Source organism: Peromyscus maniculatus, chromosome 6 (assembly GCF_049852395.1).
Source record: "Peromyscus maniculatus bairdii isolate BWxNUB_F1_BW_parent chromosome 6, HU_Pman_BW_mat_3.1, whole genome shotgun sequence".
Lineage (NCBI taxonomy): Eukaryota > Metazoa > Chordata > Mammalia > Rodentia > Cricetidae > Peromyscus > Peromyscus maniculatus.
Genome location: NC_134857.1, coordinates 38,416,872 through 38,437,873, shown reverse-complemented (window position 1 = coordinate 38,437,873; position 21,002 = coordinate 38,416,872). Strand labels below are relative to the sequence as shown.

At 39.4% G+C, this 21,002-nt stretch overlaps 1 protein-coding gene and 1 long non-coding RNA gene across 10 annotated transcripts in view; one reads left to right on the top strand and one right to left on the bottom strand.

Annotated features, from left to right (window-relative positions):
- Positions 1–21,002, top strand: part of Nbea (neurobeachin) — a 545,747-nt gene that overhangs the window by 344,917 nt on the left and 179,828 nt on the right. For 5 of the 9 annotated variants that reach the window (XM_076574103.1, XM_076574106.1, XM_042279069.2 and 2 more), the window contains 2 exons: positions 8,047–8,190; positions 12,727–12,759. In XM_076574103.1, coding sequence (XP_076430218.1) covers positions 8,047–8,190; positions 12,727–12,759 — 177 coding nt within the window. The remainder of the gene's footprint in view (positions 1–8,046; positions 8,191–12,726; positions 12,760–21,002) is intronic. The other 4 variants (XM_076574104.1, XM_076574108.1, XM_076574107.1 and 1 more) reach the window with 1 other exon arrangement.
- Positions 1–21,002, bottom strand: part of LOC143273849 (uncharacterized) — a 33,385-nt gene that overhangs the window by 3,996 nt on the left and 8,387 nt on the right. Inside the window, exon 2 of the long non-coding RNA XR_013052062.1 lies at positions 3,699–3,780. This is a non-coding gene — a long non-coding RNA (uncharacterized LOC143273849). The remainder of the gene's footprint in view (positions 1–3,698; positions 3,781–21,002) is intronic.

Sequence of the window (21,002 nt, the reverse complement as noted above, 5' to 3'; positions counted from 1 at the left end):
CTAGTCTGCTGTAAAAAATATTGCTTACATATGAATATTTTGAATTAGGAATAAATGAAATTCTGGTTTTTGCTGTCAGAACCAAATTGTGAAAATGTATTACATGTCTTTGAAAATCAGTATACTCTATTAGCAGGCCTGTCAATATAAAAAGGGCCTCCCATTTCCACCTCCTGCTCTAATAACCTGGGTTACTCTCAGGCAGTTCACATAATCAGAGTATATTGTCAGCTTACTGGAGTTGGGGAAGCATGAAATGAAAATCGCGTTAATATTGATCCAATTCTTTTACTTGCAAGTGTCCTTGCTGTCCTTTTGCACTGAGCAATAACTGTTGGTGTTAGGTAGCCATTCTCCTCTCTCTTTCTTAAATTCTAGTCCGTTGTTACAAACATAACTAATCTGCATAAGGGTTTAACGCTCAGAATAATTTCTATGGACACTGAATCTTAATTAATACACAGATTGCTAATAGTAAATGATTACTACACACCAACATTTTCCTCAGGCTGTTCAGAGGACAGCCTACCTGAAGGGATAAGGGATGTCTGCACATTCCTCCTTGATAGAAACACAAAGGATGCACTGCTCCCATTGTATGCAAGGTAATGATGTATCATCAATAATGATACAAGTCCAAGTGCCATTTTTGAATCTTTTATTTTATAGAAGCATATATAATATCTATTTGTGATCACTCACTAAACTCTTTGTCAACAGAAATGAATTATAGTGGGAATGATGTTTAGATCTTCCTCACCTGGACAGAAATACCACAGCTAAAAGAAGGAGCATGAAGGCTGATCTTGCAGCTTTTACATCTGACTTATTAAACTTATCCATTAATCACTCTGCCTTTATATGAAGGTGTCAAAGTAACACACAGAAATTGTCTGTTTGAGTGTGAGCAGCCTGTTTCATTTGTGGGGACATTTTTTTTTCCAGAAAAGTTTATGCAGATGGGATGAAGGTTCTGGGTGATGGATCACATATAGAAAGAGTAATGTGCCTTCAGGATTCCAGTCTCTCTAATGTATAGTGGAGTTTTCACCATTGGGATTTTCCTGGATTTTTTCAGGTTTTTTCTTTCTTTTTCCTTCCTTCCTTTCTCTCTTTCTTTCTTCCTTTCTTCTTTCTCCCTCTCTCTTAGTATTCTATTCAGACCATGTCTCACTTAAAAATAATCTTTCCTTTTATATCTCTATCTTAAGGAGGAAATGTTTGTTCTATGTTTAAAATCAAACTCTAAAATTACATCTGAAATTTAAATTGTTTAGAAGGGAACTATTTATTTGCTAGTGGGTGACTGCTATGGCAAATTTCCACATAAGTGTCTTTAGCTTTTATCTCACACATTCACTAAGCCCAGCACCCAAAGTTGGGAGCAGTAAATTTCTCTGTGATTTTTTTACATTCCTTCACCCTTTGCTGTCCAATGTTCAGAACTATATGGTGCTCAGTAACAGACATGCATGTCATCATGAGATCTTATAACTACACCTAATTAGAGGAAAGGTGCATTTATCTTGAACTCTTTTTCTTTGGGTGGCAGTTAAATAATATTGTGTACAACTACAAAAAGCACCATCCTATAAAGGTATTTGTTGCTCTGACTTGAATTTTAATGAGAAAAAAATATCTTTATTTTAGCATTTCCCAAAGTATCAAAATCATTGGTGCTTTTATTTTTTAAAAAGTATTTAAGTTTGAAGTTTAATCACAGTATTTTATCTGACTTATATTAGGGTGGTTTGTCAAAACACATTGAACAAGATAAAAAAATATTATGAAATGATACATGTTGCAAAGAATTCTCTCTTGAAAAGAATGCCCCCCAGTGAAGCTAATTTCCAGATGTCTACAAACATTAGAATTTTCTAAGCATACATTTAGGCAAAATTTAAATTATGTTAAATTTCCACTCTGCCAGCCTCCCTAAAAAAGATGAGAAAGTACTATGTTAAACTTGTTTTTAATTGAAAAATCAGAAGGTCTTTTCCTTCAGATAACCAAGATTTTAAACATTCATATTGTTAGAATAGCCGTGTATACAATTTCAAAAGTCATCAGAAATGTTGATGCAGTGCTGGACAGTGTAGCACATGCCTGTGATACCAGCAAAGCTTTGCTTGGAGTATCACTGTTTCAAGGCTGGCCAGGCCTTCCCTGTGGGCTCAAGGCTTCGGCAACTTTGTGAGATCCTGTATCCACATTTTTCAAAAAAAAAAAAGAAAAAGGGGCTGGTGATATAGCTCTATTTTAGAGTGCTTCCCTAGCATGCATGAGGCCCTAGGTTAAAACCTTTGACCCCAAAACTGATGAAATGATGATGATAAAAATAAAATATAAAGTTGGTGTTTGTATAGCTTGTTTAATAATAACTTAATGAATGCAATGAATAAACTGGTCCCGCGGGGGGTGGGGGGCTGGGGGGTGGGGCAAGTATTTAAATGTCAGCTGTCTGCACTATGTTCTGTTTCACAAGAACTTAACAGCACATGAACTGCATATTTTCTTTGTTCAGGAAACATCTCTTTAGACTAACTGAGGGTACATTGTGCTTTGTAATGATTATGAGTAGACACCTTGCATAGCATGGTAGACGGAAATATTCCACAAAGCCAAGGGCACTGATGTTGGCCAGGCAGTGCACTTAGGATTTCAGAATCAGGCTGATCTTATTTTAGGTTTATGACTCTCACATTTACCCACTTTCCCTTCTCCCTTTGTATAGATCCAGTAATATCATGAGAGGCAAAGCTTAATTTAAGTTTAATGAAGTTCAAAATACATAAGCATGCGCTATCTCATCTTAATTTTGCAATAATCCCTTGAGACTTAGGTTAGGAAAATACTCATTATTCTTTCACAGATTAGAAACTGAAGTTAAGAAATTGGTGGGTTTTTTTTTAACATTTATGGTGGGTATAAAAGAAAAGAATAAAGAATGATAAATAGTAAAGTCCAATTTCCCATTATGGATAAACTGAAGGACATGCAAAGAAAAGTAACTTAAGAAACAGTGTATAGGAGAATTAGTGGGTGAGTTATAACAATATTACTTTCATGTGCTTTCTCAACAAACATTTGTTTACTCAATGCCTGAGCTATAAATTAAATTACACTAAGAAAGTGAGGGTGTAGATCAATTGTAGAACACTTGCCTTGAAAATTCATGGCCCTGGGTTCCATCCCAAGTACCACACCAGAACTAAACAAAGGGGAGAGAAATGCCACTAAGAAAATCTCTAAATAAAGCATTTCAAAATAAAAGATATAGGTTTAATATTTAACCCACACAAGTTTGACAACATGCAATAAGCCAGATGGACAAAGAAATCAGCTGTGTCAGGCTCAAGGCTTAATCACTAAGCCCCTCTTCAGCCCTGCGACTGCTGCTCTTTTTTAGTATCTACAGTTCACTGTAGAATAATTGCTTAAATGAAAATAAATCATGTTGTGTTTTCCTTTATGGTATTTTTATCAATATAAAATAATGTAATAATAATAACAAACTAATTGCTAGATCTTGATTTTTTTAAAGACATTGATAGTATCAACCGAAGCAGATGTGCCCATTCTGTCAATGTATTTTAACTTAGGATTGTTTAAGACAATAAAAACTGAAGCAATAGTAATAAAGCTGTATGGTGCTGGCCTATAGCAGCAATGCCGGAGACAGTTTTCCTGTCACTTGCCTTTTAAAATATCCTCTGTCAGAGCAGATGATTTAGTCAGTGATCGAGAGCTTGCTAGCGTACATGGTCCTGCATTCAGTCCCTGGCAAGGAAAAAAAGTAAATTAGTTAATTAGCTTAAGTAGAATATACTTGGATTCTCATGGTTTCCTGGTTATTAAGAGAAACTTATGAAGGAAGAAAGTCTTCAGGGCTGCACATTGTCTCTATAACTCTATGAATAAGTCTATGGAAAATGCTTTCCTGTGTGTAAAACATGATAGGAAATGAAAACTAATCTATTTTTGCATTTGACTTCATTCATCCACAAGTCTGTGGTACTTTTTTCTCCTGAAACTTTACATTTCCATGCCATTTTCCTATCTTCTCTCCTGTCTGGCTGTACTCATTTCTTTGTGATTCCCATTTCCAGTCTAAAGCGCTCCTCCGGTGGTTTGTGGCATTTGCTCGTTAATTTCTTGATGAATGGCTAAAGAGGCCAAGAAGTGCGTTCAGTTCAACATGTCTTCTAAGACAGATGATCTCAAATAAATTCTCCTCTCAATCAGATTTTGATTTGTTAGGTGATAAACCAATTCTTTCTAAGGACAGTGTTTACAAGCCTTGTAATGAGACAGCCCTCTGAGACCTTCCTCCTTTTGCTGTAATGTTGATGGATGAAACTCTAATTCATAAAGGATATTGTGATTGAAAAGCACCTTTAAATCTCGTATACCCTAATCTAGACAAATGTTTGTTGCAGTTCCACAAACTGGTAAGTTCACTGGGCTGCAAGCTGCTAAGCCTTCAGCAGGCTTGATCAGCTCTGTGTGTGGGTACCAGTTCCTTTAGCAAATAGCATGAAACATTTTGAATGTTTTCTGCTTCAAAGCTAGAAGAGATCAGACAAAGCTTGCTACATTTCCAAGCTCCTTCTATTGCATGTTTTTTACAAGTAGATTTTATTGTGGTAACATAAAGTCACCTGAAACTGCTCCTCTTTTTACATGGTTGTAATACAAGGAAAAACTTGTTATTAGGCTGACTAAAACTTAATGGGCATTGTTACCTTAATGCAAATACCTAGGCTCCATTTCACATAAATTAACACAAATCAGTGAGATTCTGGGGCAATTGGGGAATTTTTGATTTAGAAATATCCAAAGATGACTCCTGTGCCTCCATTCACTCATCGAAGATTTATTAGTGCTTATTCCTTACCAGGCAATGTGCTGAGTATGAGAGAATACAGAGACAGATATGTGATTCCAGCCATCAGAGGGCCTCCACGTGTCTGTGGAAATAAATACGCAAGCAAATGCCAGGTACTTCAGCTGGGAGAATTAGGAGGTGTGGGGAGAGCATAAGGAAAAGAGTTGACAAGTTATGAGAAGGGAATGAATGTAAACCTGAACTTCAGCAGGTTTTGTGTGCACCTACTGAGTGCCAGCCCCGTATGCTGCAGAGATGACGAAGTAGTGTAGTGCGGAGGGCAGGCTTATAAGAGATCCTGCCTCCATTATGTATCCAAAGTTATATTAGCTGTGACAGCACATGGGTTACCTAGGACAGATATCTGAAGGAAGAGAATTGTGAAGGGCAACTAGAAATAGAAAAGGGAAAAAGGAATACCCCTTACATTGGGCATAGCATCAACACAGATCAAGAGAGATGTGAGAACATGGCATCTTCCAGAAGCTAACCTTGACTCAGTACTGCTGTGGAACAGTGGGAAGAGGTGAAGTGAGGCTGGCAATGAGAAGCTGAGGATTTGATCAGCTGTGCCAAGGAGTCTAGGTTTTACTCTATCTACAGTGTAAGTCTTGCTGAGAGTGTTGATTACAAAGCAAATGAAATGAAACAGGAATACTCAGCATACTTGTACTGTATGATAAACATTCTGAAAATGAGTTGAGGGTCATATGAGCCAAAGACTGATAGTGCAGTGGCCAGGACCACACAAGATGACTCCTCAGCCTTTGACCTAGGCAGGGGGAAGTAGGAACAAGCTGGTTAGCTCAGCTGGGGAATGCATGAGTACTTGTTATGTGGGTGAAAGATCTCTGAGTTGTTTATCATTGCATTTGCATCTTTTGTTGAAGGAAGCAAGCTCAAAGTTTCTCTAATTAAATTACTGCCGGACTGGCAAAGGGATTGAGACTATTACTCCCCCTCAGACATTCCTGCTCTACTGGGTTTGTATTGCGATATGCATCTGAAATAGTCCATACTCTGTCTTTAATCTATTATTCCAGGAGTAAGAATCACCCATGAACAGTGAAAAGGTACCCTATGTAGCCCATGTAAAGTCTCCATTGAGATGTTGGTTTTGCAATAGCAGTATTTGTCTCAAGTTTTTCTAAGCATCCAAGGTCACTGTGTAGCAAGCTGCATTATGTTCACCATACTAAAGGGCTGTTGCCCCTGGGGGCCTTTAGTGGCAGCTTGTCCCTACAGCTAGTGCCACTCTGCAGTGGTTCTGGTGTAGCTGTCCTCTTAAGCATGTGCTTTTACTTTTTTGTGGCCTTTGACTCAGTTTGTATTTATCAAGCAGAATTGGTGCCCCAGTCTCTACAAAAAAGAAAAGCTATTCTGTCTCAAAAAAAAGAAAGAAAGAAAGAAAGAAAGAGAGAGAGAGAGAGAGAGAGAGAGAGAGAGAGAGAGAGAGAGAAAGAAAGAAAGAAAGAAAGAAAGAAAGAAAGAAAGAAAGAAAGAAAGAAAGAAAGAAAGAAAGAAAGAAAGAAGGAAAGAAAGAAGAAAGAAAGAAGGAAAGAAGGAAAGAAGGAAAGAAAAGCTACATAGATCAGGGAGAGAAGGAAGCAGGAATGAACGAAGGGTTGAGAGTGGGCTTGCGTGCTGTTTCCCAGTGCAAATTTTACAGCACCTAGATGTGCTTCCAGGAAAGCAGTTGAGTAACACCAGCATTGATGCGCTGTTGGAGGCCTGTGGAATGGACCTAGGAGAACTGACCAAATAAGTGTACTGTAAATTGTATCAGGAGAACATTGGGCCAAAGCTGTACATGTCTTGGGAGCAGCATTACCACAGAACCTGGCACCAAGCACAGCACCACCACATAGGACCAATTTCCAGGAGTATATACACTACATGCAGCACCTGCTAGTCAGTGCTATCTTTCAAGCCTATACCAGATGCTATAAGTAGAACACAATATTTTCCTCCAGATTGAACTTCAAGGAACACAGACAAGATTGTGTGCATGTTCAGCATGGCATACCTTAGACTGAAATGGTATGAAATAGAGCTTTTCCCATGTGGACCAGTTTATGTATACATGTATGTGTCCAGTTTATTTGCACTTTTAACAATTTTAGATTGCTGTCGCCCAAAGCAAGTGTTTGAGAATGTGGAAATGCTTGTCAGGAGGTCAATTTGGATATGTGAACTAACATTGCTCCTCTGGAATAAAACCAACTTGGCTGTTTGTGTGTGCTTAATATGTTCTTTAATTTAGCCTTACTGGTATCTCTTTTGGTTTGGTTTGGTTTGGTTCAGTTTGGTTTGGTTTGGTTTTCCTGAGACAGTGTCTCTCTGCATAGCCCTAGATATCCTGGAACTCATTGTGTGTTTTACTATGGTTTTATATTATTTTGTATACCAAAGCAGGATATAATTTCAGAAAATCCATTTTTATTTCCTTCATTGGTAAAGAACCCACTTCGTGCAGTATGCCGATTGAGCATCCTTCTACCTTACCTCCTTGTGTTGTAGCTCCCTAGTCGACACCATTTCTTCACTCAGAAGTGAATACTTTCCTGTTTTCTTTATACCCATCTCATCGTCTTTCAAAAACTAGTTTAATAATTAGTTAATTCCCACAACAATATGGTTATATAAATTAAATCTTAAAATGGTATGGATCAGAAAGCTGTATTTGAAGGGAAATACAGATATATTTGTAGAGCATGCATGATTCTAGAGTCACATAGAATGGGTTATAAACTTGGTCCGATAGAGCAGGCCTGCACTCCCTGCTACTCAAAGCTGCTGAAGAGAATCACAAGTTCAAGGCCAGCCTTGGCAAGTCAGAGAGACCTGGTCTCAAAAAATAGAAAGGGCTGTTGGTAAAAATCAGGGAAAGAGTATTGTAAAGAAAGTAGAAGGGTGGATTGTAGGACTACAGTGAGCCAGTAGCTTGCTCTCCCTACTTCTTCATCAGTAAAGTAAGGAATAAATCTCCTGCAACTTTTCTCAAAGAAATTCAGACCAACAAGATAAAGAAGTATTTTAAAAAGCTCTGTGGTTATAAAGAAATAGCAAACATAGCATATAGTAAAGAAAATGTATGTAATGCCTACTAAATGCAAATATATTCCCAGTAACTAAACTGCTGTTTTGGTTGCATGTAGGCACTGAAGAAGATGTAGTGAAGTCCAAGAAAGCATTCAGAAGCCAAGCAATCGTAAACCAGAACTCCGAGACTGAACTTATGTTGGAAGGAGATGATGATGCCGTCAGCCTGCTCCAGGAGAAAGAAATCGACAACCTTGCAGGTACTTGTTAATATGCTTCTGCTTGTTGTGAGGAACACATAAAGCCACTCAATTCCAATTCTATCTCCTGGTGAAGAAATGTATGCCAGTGGTTGTCATGGTCTTTATTCATATGAAGGTTGATAATTTAATGTGCCTCATTCTCTGGACTTGAAGCAAATGTACTTTACTGACAATAGATCAATAGCAGCACACATATGCAATGAGGAACAGTGCTTTAGATGAGGAAGTAATTCTGAGTACATATCCTGGCATAAAACTACTGCTGCTGTCGGAAGATAGGATAGGATAACAATCCCTTGACTTCTGTGTCTCTCTCTACCCTGCTGACAGCCTTGGAAAATGGTGCTTAAGCAAGGTGAGCACAGGACTTGCCAGCCAGTCCAGGATGAATTATTTGGAATGCTTTGCTCTGCCCTCACACTTCTAAACCCCTATTACTACCATTTAACCTCCCAGTCCCACCCTCAACTTCTCTTGGTCCTGGTGCTGGTCTGAGGTCATTGAGAACAGGATCTGCCATGGCCTGATTGGGTGCAGACATCTTCAAGGATCAGCTAATAACCTTTGAGATCTGATTAAAGCAGGTCAGAAAGAGACAAATACAACTTGGACTTAAAGTATGCATTGAGTCCAAGAACCAGACTGAGATTATATCCTACCTAGAGCCAGGTTAAAACTTCCATGTTAGCTAAATGTGGTAGTACACTGCCATCTCAGCACTTGGCAAAAGGACTGCAGGTTCAAAAACAGCTTGTGCTATACAATGAAATTCAATCTCAAACAAATGACAACAAAACCATCCTGCTGCATAGTCTCAGACCTCCAGGTGAGCTTTAACCTCTATTTGTTGTCAGCCACACAGCACCGGAGTACAAGTTGAGTAGGGCAGTGAGCTTCTATGCATCTTCTATTAACAGTATTACACTTCTGTTTCCAGGAGCTCACTTACTGAAAGTAATATGGTATAGCTCTATAAAAGCCTGTGGTGATTTATTCCTACAGCGGAGATGTTATTACTCATTGCATGGGGGAGACAGACACCCATCCTCCCACTTCTAGAGGATATACTACAAAAGGTTATTCTAGTGCCAGGTCCTGGAAATGCCCATTACTACATTTCTCTATCATGAGAATTGTTTTTCCTATTTCTAAAAATCTATTTACTGTTTCCTGAATACCAAATGTTTGTCTCCAATTCCAAAGTAAATGTTTAAATGTTACTTTTGGAAATGAAGGCCGACGAAGGCTTTTGCTAGATTAGACAGCAGGTATGACTCTTTTCCTGGACCCATTCCTACTTTCGAGGTCATAGGAAACTCACATCTTATGTCTGACTTTGCCTTTCCTCAATCACCAGTACTAACATCCATGTTTTGCCATTATGTACTTTAGTTTGCATTACCTGGTACTTTGTTTCATCAAAAATAGCTTATTCAAGTTGGCTTGTTCTCTTGAAGCTTATATTAAATCTGCTCAGTATTAGTATTAATCTGCCAATCACACAACCCACCAAACAGTAGTAACTCTTCTGTCCTTTAATGGTAGCTAACTTTTAAGTTCTGTTCATAAGCATAACCATAACAGTGAAAACATTAAATCAGACGCCTTAGAGCAATGAAGGTACCCTTGAAATCAATTATTAATGTGTATTATAAGTAATAGTGGCATTTAATAAGAGTCACTTAAAAATAAGATTGTATAATTTCTGGTCATCTGTCTCTCAGGCCTCTGACTCCATCCTTTCAGCAGATGTTCTTTGAACAAATCTACACCTGTCCATATCCACTCGGTCCTAACTCATCCTCTTCATGTAGGATCCTTATGTCTGTCTGCAAAGTTTAGAGTGTATCCTGAAACACTGATGATCCCTTGCCTAGTCCACAGTGTTCATCTTTAAAACAGTAGCCCAAAGTGTCATTGGAGCCTTGAATAAAGGAGAAAGTGAGTGAGAGGTGAGTGTTCCATAAAAGGCAAAGAAAGACACAGAAATAGTGTTCAGAATTTACAGGAGTGTGTGTGTGTGTGTGTGTGTGTGTGTGTGTGTGTGTGTGTGTGTGTGTGTGTGATGTAAATGCTAAGTTCATTATTGCTCTCCACTGTCATGACTGACATTTCAACACAGAATTCATTTCCAGAAGTTAACTGCAGGCCAGGATCCCTAAATTGAATGAAATCAACTATTAATAACCATATAAATGGGTAACATTTTTGCTCTAAGAAATAATTGTCATTATCATAGTTATTTCTGTCTTAGAGAGTAATTTTTAAATAGCAGTATTTCTTTTTTTGTGTTTTTTGTCTGTCTCTTTTTGTTTGTTTTGAGACAAGGTTTCTCTGTGTACCCCTAGCTGTCCTGGAAACTCACTCTGTAAACCAGGCTGAACTCACAGAGATCCCCCTGCCTCTGCCTCCCTAGTGTTAGGATTAAAGGTGTGCACCACCACCACCACCAAGCTAATAATGTATTACTTTTTAAAAACTTTCTTTTATTTATTCTTTGTGTCTTTCACATCATGCATCCCAATCCAACCCATCGCCCCCCCCAAAAAAAAATAAAACAAAATAAAATTTAAGAAAAAAAAAGGAAAGGGGGGAAAATCTCATCATGGAAGCTGCAGTGTGACACAGTGAGTCATGCAGTGAACCTCTTTATCCATACATTTTACATGCAGGCATTTATCAAAAAGAATCATTGGTCTGGCTCTGCTATACCATCGACACTGAGCCCTCACTGGGACTCTTCCTGGACATCCCATTGCTGCCCTTAGTCATGAAGATCCTGCAGCTCTAGGTCCACAGGACTTACACCACTTCCCCCCATGCTCCAGCAGATCACAGATGGGGTTGGCCAACACAAAACCCTGATTCTGGGCCTGGGTAGTTGAATGGTTGGTCAGCCCACCAGCTCTCCCCTGTCTTAGCCACCAAGGTGAGCTCTCCAGCATTGCCCTGGCTAGAGCAAGGGGCAGGGCCAGTTCTCCAGCTTTAAAGTCCTCAGGTTGGGTTCTCCCACACCTACACCTTCAGGGCCAGCTCTACTGTGTTGCCCAGGTGAGGTGTAGGGTCCACTCTCCGAGTGCCACAGCTGATGAAGGGCAGGGACAGCTCTGCTGCTGTTATGACCTCAGGGCCAGCTCTTCCACCTGCCTCAGGTGTTGATGGTGGGGTTGGTTTGGACATCTCTCCCCTGCCCGTGCTGCTACATGACAGATAGGTAATAGGAACTCATTACTCATGGGGCTGGCTCATAACTTCGGGACTGGGTCACCCACACCTCTACCAACAGAGTTGGCTCTATTGTGCTGCCCAGGCAAGATGCAGGGTCCACTTTCCCAAGTGCTGCAGCTGGTAAGAGGGAGGGTCAGCTCTTTTGTCCACCACAGGTGTTAGAGACAAAGAGGTAGAAGACACCTTTCCCTTGCCCTCATGACCACATGGTAGATTGAGGGCGTGGGAATGGCCAGCAATCCCACTCTTACACACTCAGGGCTATCTCACCCACACCTCTGTCAACAGGGTCAGCTCTGCTGTGCTGCCCAGGCTAGGAGCAGGGCCCGCTTTCCTGAGTGCTGCAGATGGTAAGGGGAGGGTCAGTTCCCTCGTCTGTTGCAGGCGGTGAGAGGCAAGGGATAAGAATAATGTATTTCTTATTCATAACTTATTCTAAATTTCCTGATAGTGCTGTTCTGCCTAAAGAGAACTTCACCATTACAAGAGACAGTTCCAAGTTAAAAAGCAAAAGATCTTGAGAATCTGTATATAGTATTGATATAATCTCATGTTTATTTGGTGTCTCAGAAAGTGTTCTGTAGTCACCATTGTCTGTTTACAGCTCAGAAATGAAAATTACAGTGTTTCACTTCTGAATTTAACTCGGAGGTATGTCCACACACTATTCATATAAGAAGTATAGTATTTGGGCTGAAGAGTTGGTTCAGTGGTTAAGGGCACTTGCTGCTCTTTCAGAGGACTTGGGTTCAATTTCTAGCATCCACATGGTGGCTCACAACTCTCTGTAACTCCAGTTCCAGGTGACCCAACACCCTCACACAGACATATATATACAGGCAAAACACCAATACACATGAAATAAAAATAATTTTTTTAAAAAAGCACAGCATCAGAACTACACAGGTAGCTCTGTGCAGAGTTCCTTGTCCTTTCCTTACAGAGCCCTGCCTTGCTGACAGACACGCTGAGACCGCACTGCAGTCCTCCTGGAACCGTACACCAGGGCCTTTCCTTGTCGCTGCATCTGGTCACGTGCCAGCACATTAGTACTGAGAGGTCTGTGACTGCATGATGACCAGGAGCAGGAGTTAGCTTTACTAATAGTCCACGTGTTGTCTAGCTCCAGTCTAGTGGCTTTTTAATCTTTTTTCAAAAGATTGCTTTTAAAAAGCACAGTTTTACTTGAATGTTGGCTGTTTGCCGTGTTTTCTTTATTGTTTGGTACTTCTGCTTTTAATAGGAATAAAATGTTCATAAAGTTCTGTAGTTTCAATGTCACATGATTTTCTTTTTCATTTCTAGTTCCCTTTCTTCCCAAGCTGTTCATCTCCAGAGGCAAGTTAAATGTGTGTGACTACTAATCACTCAGCTTACTATGTTTGTAGCAGCTAATAGGATTTTAATATAGAAGTATGCCAATCAACTAAGTAATTATTATATTATTAACATCTAATCTAATTCACTTTAATTGCTGTTTTAGTTTATAGTGATCCACCAAAGTGAATTAGCCCTATGATTCCATATGTGCCTAAATATTTCATCTTACTAATTACATTTTTACTTGAAATACTGAAATAAATTAGTATAAGCTAACTGAATTTAATATAAAATAGCAATTATTTTATTTGAAATTTAGCAAATTGTTTCTTCCAAAATTTCAAGTAATAAGCTGAAATTAAAGATTAACTCAAATTTATGTGAGTAGACAGGGGGATAATTGCGTTCAACTGATAAAATGCCAACCCACTGGTACAATGTATTTTTGTTTCTTTTAAAAAAGACTGTTACATGGGGCTGGAGAGATAGTTAAAAGAACTTTCTGCTTTCAGAGAGGACCTGGGTTTTGTTCCCAGCACCTACATTAGGTAGCTCACAACCATCTTTAACTCCAGCTTCATGGGATCTAATACCCTCTTCTGGCTCAGGTACCTGCATAACATGGGGTTCATAAACTTAAGTGTAGGCACACATTGTCTTAGTTAATGTTCTGTTGCTGTGAATCGACGCCAGGACCACAGCAACTTTTATAAAGTAAATCATTTCATTGGGGCTGGCTTGTTGTTCAGAGGTTTAGTCCATTATGTCATCATGGCAGGAAACACAGTGGCAAGCAGGCAGACAAGGTGCTGGAGGAGGAGCCATCCAGATCAGCAGACAACGGGAAGAGAGAGAGCACTGGCTTGAGCATCTGAAACCTCAGAATCCACCCCCAATGATAACACTTCCTCCTCCAGGGCCACACCCACTCCAAAAGGCCACATCTAATAGTGCCAATCCCCATGAGCCTGTGGGGGCCATTTTCATTCAGACCACTACACACATATACATATAAAATAAAATGCCTTTTATGGTTTTTTTTTTTTGTTGTTGTTGTTGTTGTTGTTTTTAAAAAGGGGAAAAAGGGGACTGGAGTTATGCTCAACAGTTAAGAGCACTGGCAGCTTTTGCACAGGACCTGAGTTCAGTTCTCGGCACCCACAGGGCAGCTCACAACCATCTGTAACTCTAGTTCCAGGGGATCTGACACCTGCTTCTGGCACCCAGAGGCACTGCATATGTTATGCAGATACTACCCATAAAATTTAAAAAAATCTTTACAAAGAGACTCACATATGCTGAGTGACAGTAGAAATATTTTACATAGCCAAGTTGAAATTTCTTTATTGTTATTTCCAGAATTTAGTATTACAAATTTAGGGAATTCTAGTGAATTAATGACTATAATGATGTTTTATTATCAGTTCTCTAAGTAGTAATAATTTTTTCCTATTGCTGTTTAATAATGAGCTTTTATCATCACCCATTTAATGTCCAATATCTATGAAGGTTTTCCATAAGCCTAATGCTCAAACTTTTTCACCAGAAATATTATTTCTTTCCTTCAATTCTGCAACCTCTCTGTGAGAAACCAAGATCCTCACTTCACAACAAGAGAACTAGAAATTCACTGTAGCAAAAGTGAGGCGTTTATTTCACAAACTTGCAAAGTCAGGCACCAGTGTAGAGTGGCAGGCACACTGACTGAACATGGAGAAAAGTTTATAAATGGGCCTATGGAGTGGCGTGCCCCTTCTCCCTCATTTGATGAAGCAGGAGGGGACACTCCTGTCATCTAGGTTTTACCCTTCCCCACATCCCTTAAACTTTTTCTTTTATTCAGCAAAAACCATGTGTGGGTTCATATCTACATTTATCATTCTGTTTATTTTAAAGTTTATCAGATCTATGACCTTGCAAGCAAGCTAGGCTGTTAGTAATTCTCTCAAGTAAATGTTTAGTTTGGATAAGGGGATAACTTAGCATTGTTAGAGTCAGGGATAGCTAGACTAGCAGGCATTCACAAGGTCAAGTGCTTTCTGCCTTTGCAGCTGGATATTTATAAGCTGGTTTGATGCACCATCAGAGTTTTCTTACATTCGTATCTCCTCTTAGAACCCATCTCAATTTTAAGTCCACTTAAAATACCATTTACTGGCTAATCTTGAAGTCCTTTAAATTTTTTTTTTGACATTTCTTGGGAAATGTTGGTTAGCTACATCACAAACATATTCACATGCAATATAAAAATCATAATTTTTAGTATATTAACAGTTACACAACATCTCCTAAATGAAGCTTTGTGCTCTTTAGCTGCCCTCCATGTTTTTGTCTCTTCTTCCTGGATTCTTAAGCAACCACTGGTCTCCTTTCTGTCTCCACATTTTCTGTTCTGTGCATTCTGTAGTGGACTCATGCAGTCTTTTGTGTCTGTTTTCTTTCACTTTTCTCCGGGGATGGCCCATGGTGGAGGATATCTGTCCTTTCTGTACGGACTGTTCCCTTGTACATAGATCACATTATTTCATCCATTTGCTGGTTGGTAGACATTTGAGTTCTTTCACCTTGAGGCTGTCTTTAATGATGCTGCTCTGAATATTTGTGTATAAGGTTTTATGTAAGCATGACATCTTATTTCGGGGGCTTTCTGCCTTAGATGGTAACTCTGTTTGCTCTTTAGTAACGGTCTGGTGCCAGATGCTCACCAAAAAGACTTATGCCATTGTACATTGCATTTGCAGTTTTCAAGTCCCCATCTTCACAATTTGTTACCTGGAGGCCACATAAAACCCCTCACTTAAGATGTTGTCTTTCCTCTCACACCACAGTCCTTAAAGGCTGTGCATTGCCTTCCTTTTAACCATGAGGAAATCTCTCTTACTTACAAGGCTCTTACTGAACCTTTGGTAAAGTTTAGTAAATAGGAGAGCCAAGACTTTCGGCAAATGGGGCTTGAAATTAAGATACATGTTCATGAAAATGAAGTAGTCAGTTCACCCCTCAGCTCTTCCATAGGGAAACTTTTTTCTTTTTCCCCCTTTTTATTAAAAATAGATTCTTTTCTCATACAATCTTTCCTGATTACAGTTTCCCTTTCCTCTACTCCTCCCATCCCTGCCTCCCCTCCCATCTGAATCCATTCCCTTTCTGTCTCTCATTAGAAAAGAACAGGCTTCTAAGAGATAACAAAATAAAATATAATAAGATAAAACAAAACCATGTCATCCAAGGTGGACAAGGCAAATCAACAGAAGGAAGAGAGCCCAAGAGAAGGCACAAGAATGAGATCCACTCATTCCCAGACTCAGGAGTCCCATAAAAATACTAAACTGAAAGCTGTGGTATACACGTGGAGGATCTGAGAAAAGACTGTGCAGTATCTGTGCTTGCTTTCAGTCTCTGTGAGTTTATATGAGCTTTGTTTGGCTGATTCAGAGGATCGTTTTCTCCTGATATCCTCCACCCCCTCTGGCTCTTACTCTCTTTCTGCCTCCTCTTCTGTGGAGTTCCCTGAGCACTGAGGGGAGGAATTTGATGAAGACATCCCATTTAGAGCTGTGTGTTCCAAGGTATCTCTCTCTTCACCCCTCCCTCTTCCTCTCCCTCCTTCTTTCTCTCTTTCCCTCCCTCTCTACCTTTCTCTCTGTAATATCTGGCTGTGGGTCTCTGTATTTGTTCCCATTTGCTGCAGGAGGAAGCAACTCTGATGATGGCTGAATCCTTATGATCCACTGATCTATGACTATAGCAGAATATCATTAGCAGTTATTTTATTGTGTACACACACACACACACACACACACACACACACACACACACACACCAGTAGTATTTGTGTTTATCCTAGGTCCCTAGACTATCAAGTCTCTGGTTCTTGGTCACATAAGCAGTGTCTGGTATGGGTTCCATCTCATGGAGTGGGCCTTAAGTCAAATAATCAGATAATGGTTGGTTACTCCCACATGCTTTGTGCCACTACTGCCCTAGCATATTTTTCAGGCAGGACAGATTGTAGACCAAAGCTTTGTGGCTGGGTTAGTGGTAATATTTCTCTTTTGGTAGCCTGTAAAGTACCTTCCCATACCAAATACATGTAGAATGTAGTCCTGAAGCTTCTATGTAGGCACCAGCTCAACCTCTTTATGTGCAATGAGTTGTGGGTGTTGTCTTCAGCAATGAGGCCTTACTGTCAGTTTGTGGAAAGGAAGCTACTGTCTTGGCAACAGCCTGGGCTGTTTAGGGAGGCCCATAGACCACTTTGGCCAACAACTTAATTGGATATAATGCAGTCCCTATACTAAAAAGCTTCTTTTGGTGACAAGAGATGACCAGTTAGGGCTTTGTCTCCATCATTATTTGTAGATTTCTTTAGGATTTTAGTTTCCACTGCATTAGATTTCCATACCACCCCTCAAATGCCCCTTAATTCTAGCTGTCTTCCTCTGCATTCCCTCCCTCAACCCCATCTTCTCTGCCCATCCCTACCTGATCCTCTTGTTCCTGCCCTCACCACCCCTAGTAACCCCATAAAAATCTGTTCTATTTTCCTGTCCCAGGGAGATCCATGTGCCTCCCCCTTGTTCCTTCTTTTTTCTAACCTCTCTTGGTCTATGGATTGTAACTTGGTTATCACTTATTTAGCAATTCATATCCATATATAAGCAAATACATACTACATTTATCTTTCTGAGTCTGGGTTGCCCTACTCAGGATGATTCTTTTTCTAGTTCTGCCCATTTGCCTGAAAATTTAATGATAAATCATTTTTTCTTCAGTAATTTATGACAGTTTTATTCTTTAATTTTCAAAAATTTATTCTTCACAGTACATTACATCCTGACTGCAGTTTCCCCTCCCAATCCCTCCCTTCCCCTCCCTCAGATCCACTCATCCCGTTTCCCTTCAGAAAAGAGTAGGCCTCCCAGGGATATCAACCAAAAACGGCATAACAAGTTACAATAAGACTAGGCACAAACTCTCATATCAAGGCTGGATAAGGCAACCCAACAGGAGGAAGAGGGTCCCAAGAGCAGGCAAAAGAGTCAGAGATAATCCCCCCCATTCCCACTGTTAGGATTCCCATAAGAACACCAAGCTATGCAAACATAACATATATGCAGAGAACCTAGCACAGTCCCATGCAGGGTCCTTGATTGTCACTTCAGTCTCTGTGGGCACCTATGAGGCCTGCTTTGTTGATTCTGTGGGCCATGTTCTCATGGTGTCCTTGACCCCTCTTACTGCTACAATTCTTCCTCCCCAACTTATGCAAGGTTTCCTGAGCTCCACCTAATATTTGGCTGTGGGTCTCTGCATCTGTTCTGATCAGTTGCTGGATAAGCCTCTCTAATAATAATTGGGCTATGTACCAAACTGTTCTTCTGGCTCGTGTGGGCTGAATGCTGTCATTTTTTAACAGCTTAGTAATATTCATTGTGTAAATATAACACATTTCTTGATTCATTCTTCTATTGAGGGACATCTATATCTAAGTTGTTTCCAACTTCTAGCTACTCTGAATAGAGCAGCAATAAACATGTTTGAGCCACTGTCCTTGTGGTAAGATGAAGCTTCCTTTGGGTATATGACCAAGAGTGGTATAGCTGGATCTTGAGATAGATCTATTCTCATCTTTTTGTTCATTTGGGTCTTCTCTCTTTGCCTTTTAGTTAATTAGATAAGGATTTATCTATTTTATTGATTTTTCTCAAAGAACTATTCATTGATTCTTTGTATTCTTTGTTCCTATTTGGTTGATTTCAGCCCTGAGTTTATTTCTTGCCATCTACTCCTTTAGGGTATGATTTCTTCTTTTTGTTCTAGCTTCCAGGTTTTCTGTTAAGTTGGTAGTATAAGATCTCCCCAGTGTTTTTATGCAGGCACCTAGTGCTATGAACTTGCCTCTTAGAACTGCCTTCATTGTGTCCCTTAAGTTTGGGCATGTTGTGCATTCATTTCATTTAATTCTAGAAATTAATTTTTTCTTGACTTATTTTTCAATCAGTTGAAAATTGTTCGGTTTACATGACTTTGTAAGCTTTCTGTTGTTGATATCTAGACTTAATTCATGGTCGGCTAATAGGATGCAGGGAGTTATTTCAAATTTTCTTGTATCTGTTGAGACTTGCTTGGGCTGTAGAAATGGCTCAGCCATTAAAGGCTAGGCTCACAACCAAAAAATATGAGAGACTTGCTTTGTATGTGGTCAGTCTTCAAGAAAGCCTCCATGAGGTGCTGAGAAAAAGGAATATTCTTTCTTTCATGTGTGGGTAAAATGTTCTGTAAATATCTGTTAGGTCTATTTGGTTTATAAAGTCTGTTAGTTCCAGTATTTCCCTATTTAGTTTTTGTCTAGATGACCTGTCTATTGGTGATAGTGAGGTATTGAAGTCTCCCACTATCAGTGTATGAGGGTCAACATGTGATTAAAGCTAGTAATGTTTCTTTTATAAATGTGGTTGCCCTTATGTTTATGGCATAGATGTTAAGAATTGGAATGTCATCTTTGTGGAGATTCCTTTAAAGAGTGTGTAGTGTATTTCCCTATCTCTTCTGATTAGTTTGGGTTTGAAGTCTATTTTGTATGATATTGAAATCTCTACACAAGCTTGCTTCTTGGGTCCATTTGCTTGGAATACCTTTTTCCAGCCCTTAATCTGGGGTAATCTCTATCCTTGATGTTGAGGTGTGTTTCTTGGATGCAGCAGGACAGATCCTGTTTTCACATCCATTCTGTTAATCTGTGTCTTTTTATTGGGAAATTGAGACCATTGATATTGAGAAATATGACTAATGATAATTTTGTTGTTGGTAGGGAGGTGTGTTTCCATTCTTTTGATTTTGCTAGTCTGAGATTGTTCCTTGCATTTTCATAATTGTAGTTAACCTCCTTAGATTGGAGTTTTCTTTGCAGCACCTTCTTTATGGCTGGATTTGTGAATGTTGTTTAAATTTGGCTTTTTTGTGAAATATCTTATTTTCTCCATCTATGATGATTGAAAGTTTTGCTGGGTTTAGTAGTCTGGGCTGGCATCTGTTCGTCTCTTAGAGTCTGCAGCACAGACCTTTCTGGCTTTTAAGCACAAACCCTTCTGGCTTTTAAGTCTCTACTGAGAAGTGAGGTGTAGTTCTCCTAGGTCTGCCTTCATTTGTTACTTGACCTTTTTCCCTTTCAGCTTTCAATACTCTTTGTTCTGTGTGTTTAGTATTTTGATTATTATGTGCCAGGGGAATCCTCTCTTCTGGTCCAATCTATTTGGTGTTCTGTAAGCTTCTGATACCTTTATAGGCATGTCCTTCTTAAGGTTAGGAAAATTTTCTCCTATGATTTTGTTAAAAATATTTTCTAGGCCTTTGAACTGGGAATCTTCTCCTTCTTCTATTCCTAATATTCTTAGGTTTGGTCTTTTCATAGTGTCCCAGATTTATTGACTGTTTTGTGTAGAGAATATTTTAGATTTAACATTTTCTTTGACCAGTGTATCTGTTTCTTCTAGCATGTCTTCAATGCCTGAGATTCTCTCTTCCATCTCTTCTTTTCTGTTGGTGAAGTTTGCCTTTGAAGTTCCTGTTGTAATTTATAAATTTCTCATTTCCAGAATTCCCTCAGTTTGGGTTTTCTTTGTTGATTCTACTTTCATTTTCAGGTCTCACACTGAAATTTTCATTTCCCTACACTGTGTTTTCCTGGATTTCCATAAAGGATTTATTCATTTCTTCCCAGTTTGTGTATTTCTGGATTTCTTTAAGGGATTTATTTACCACATCTTTAAGGACCTCTGTCGTCTTCATACAGGCTATTTTAGGTTTTTTTTCTTGGGCTTCAGCTGTATTGGAATTTTCAGGGCCTGCTGAGGTAGGGTTGCTGTACTCTAATGGAGATGCATTATTCTGGCTGTTATGTTTTTATGCTGGTGTATAGTCATCTGGGATTGGGGTGATTATAGGTCTAGGTGCTGATTTCTGGTTTGGTCTTTGTTGGGTGGGTGTTTTATTCCGTGGTTTATGTTTTCTCTCTGGATTTTAGGAGAATGTGATAGCTTTGTGTTGCCTGGTAGGAAATTTTCTGTGAACCTGTTAGGTGTGACCACTGGGAGTTCCAGGTAAAATGTGTTTCTGAGTATTGGGACCTGACACTTAGGAATGAGGATAGATAGGCTAGGGGTCTTAAGTGGTGAAGGTCTTCAATTAGCTTGCCTTTTCCCCTGATCTACTCAGCTGGAGTGTTCCCAGAGAATGCCTGCTATTATTAGAGGCTGGGT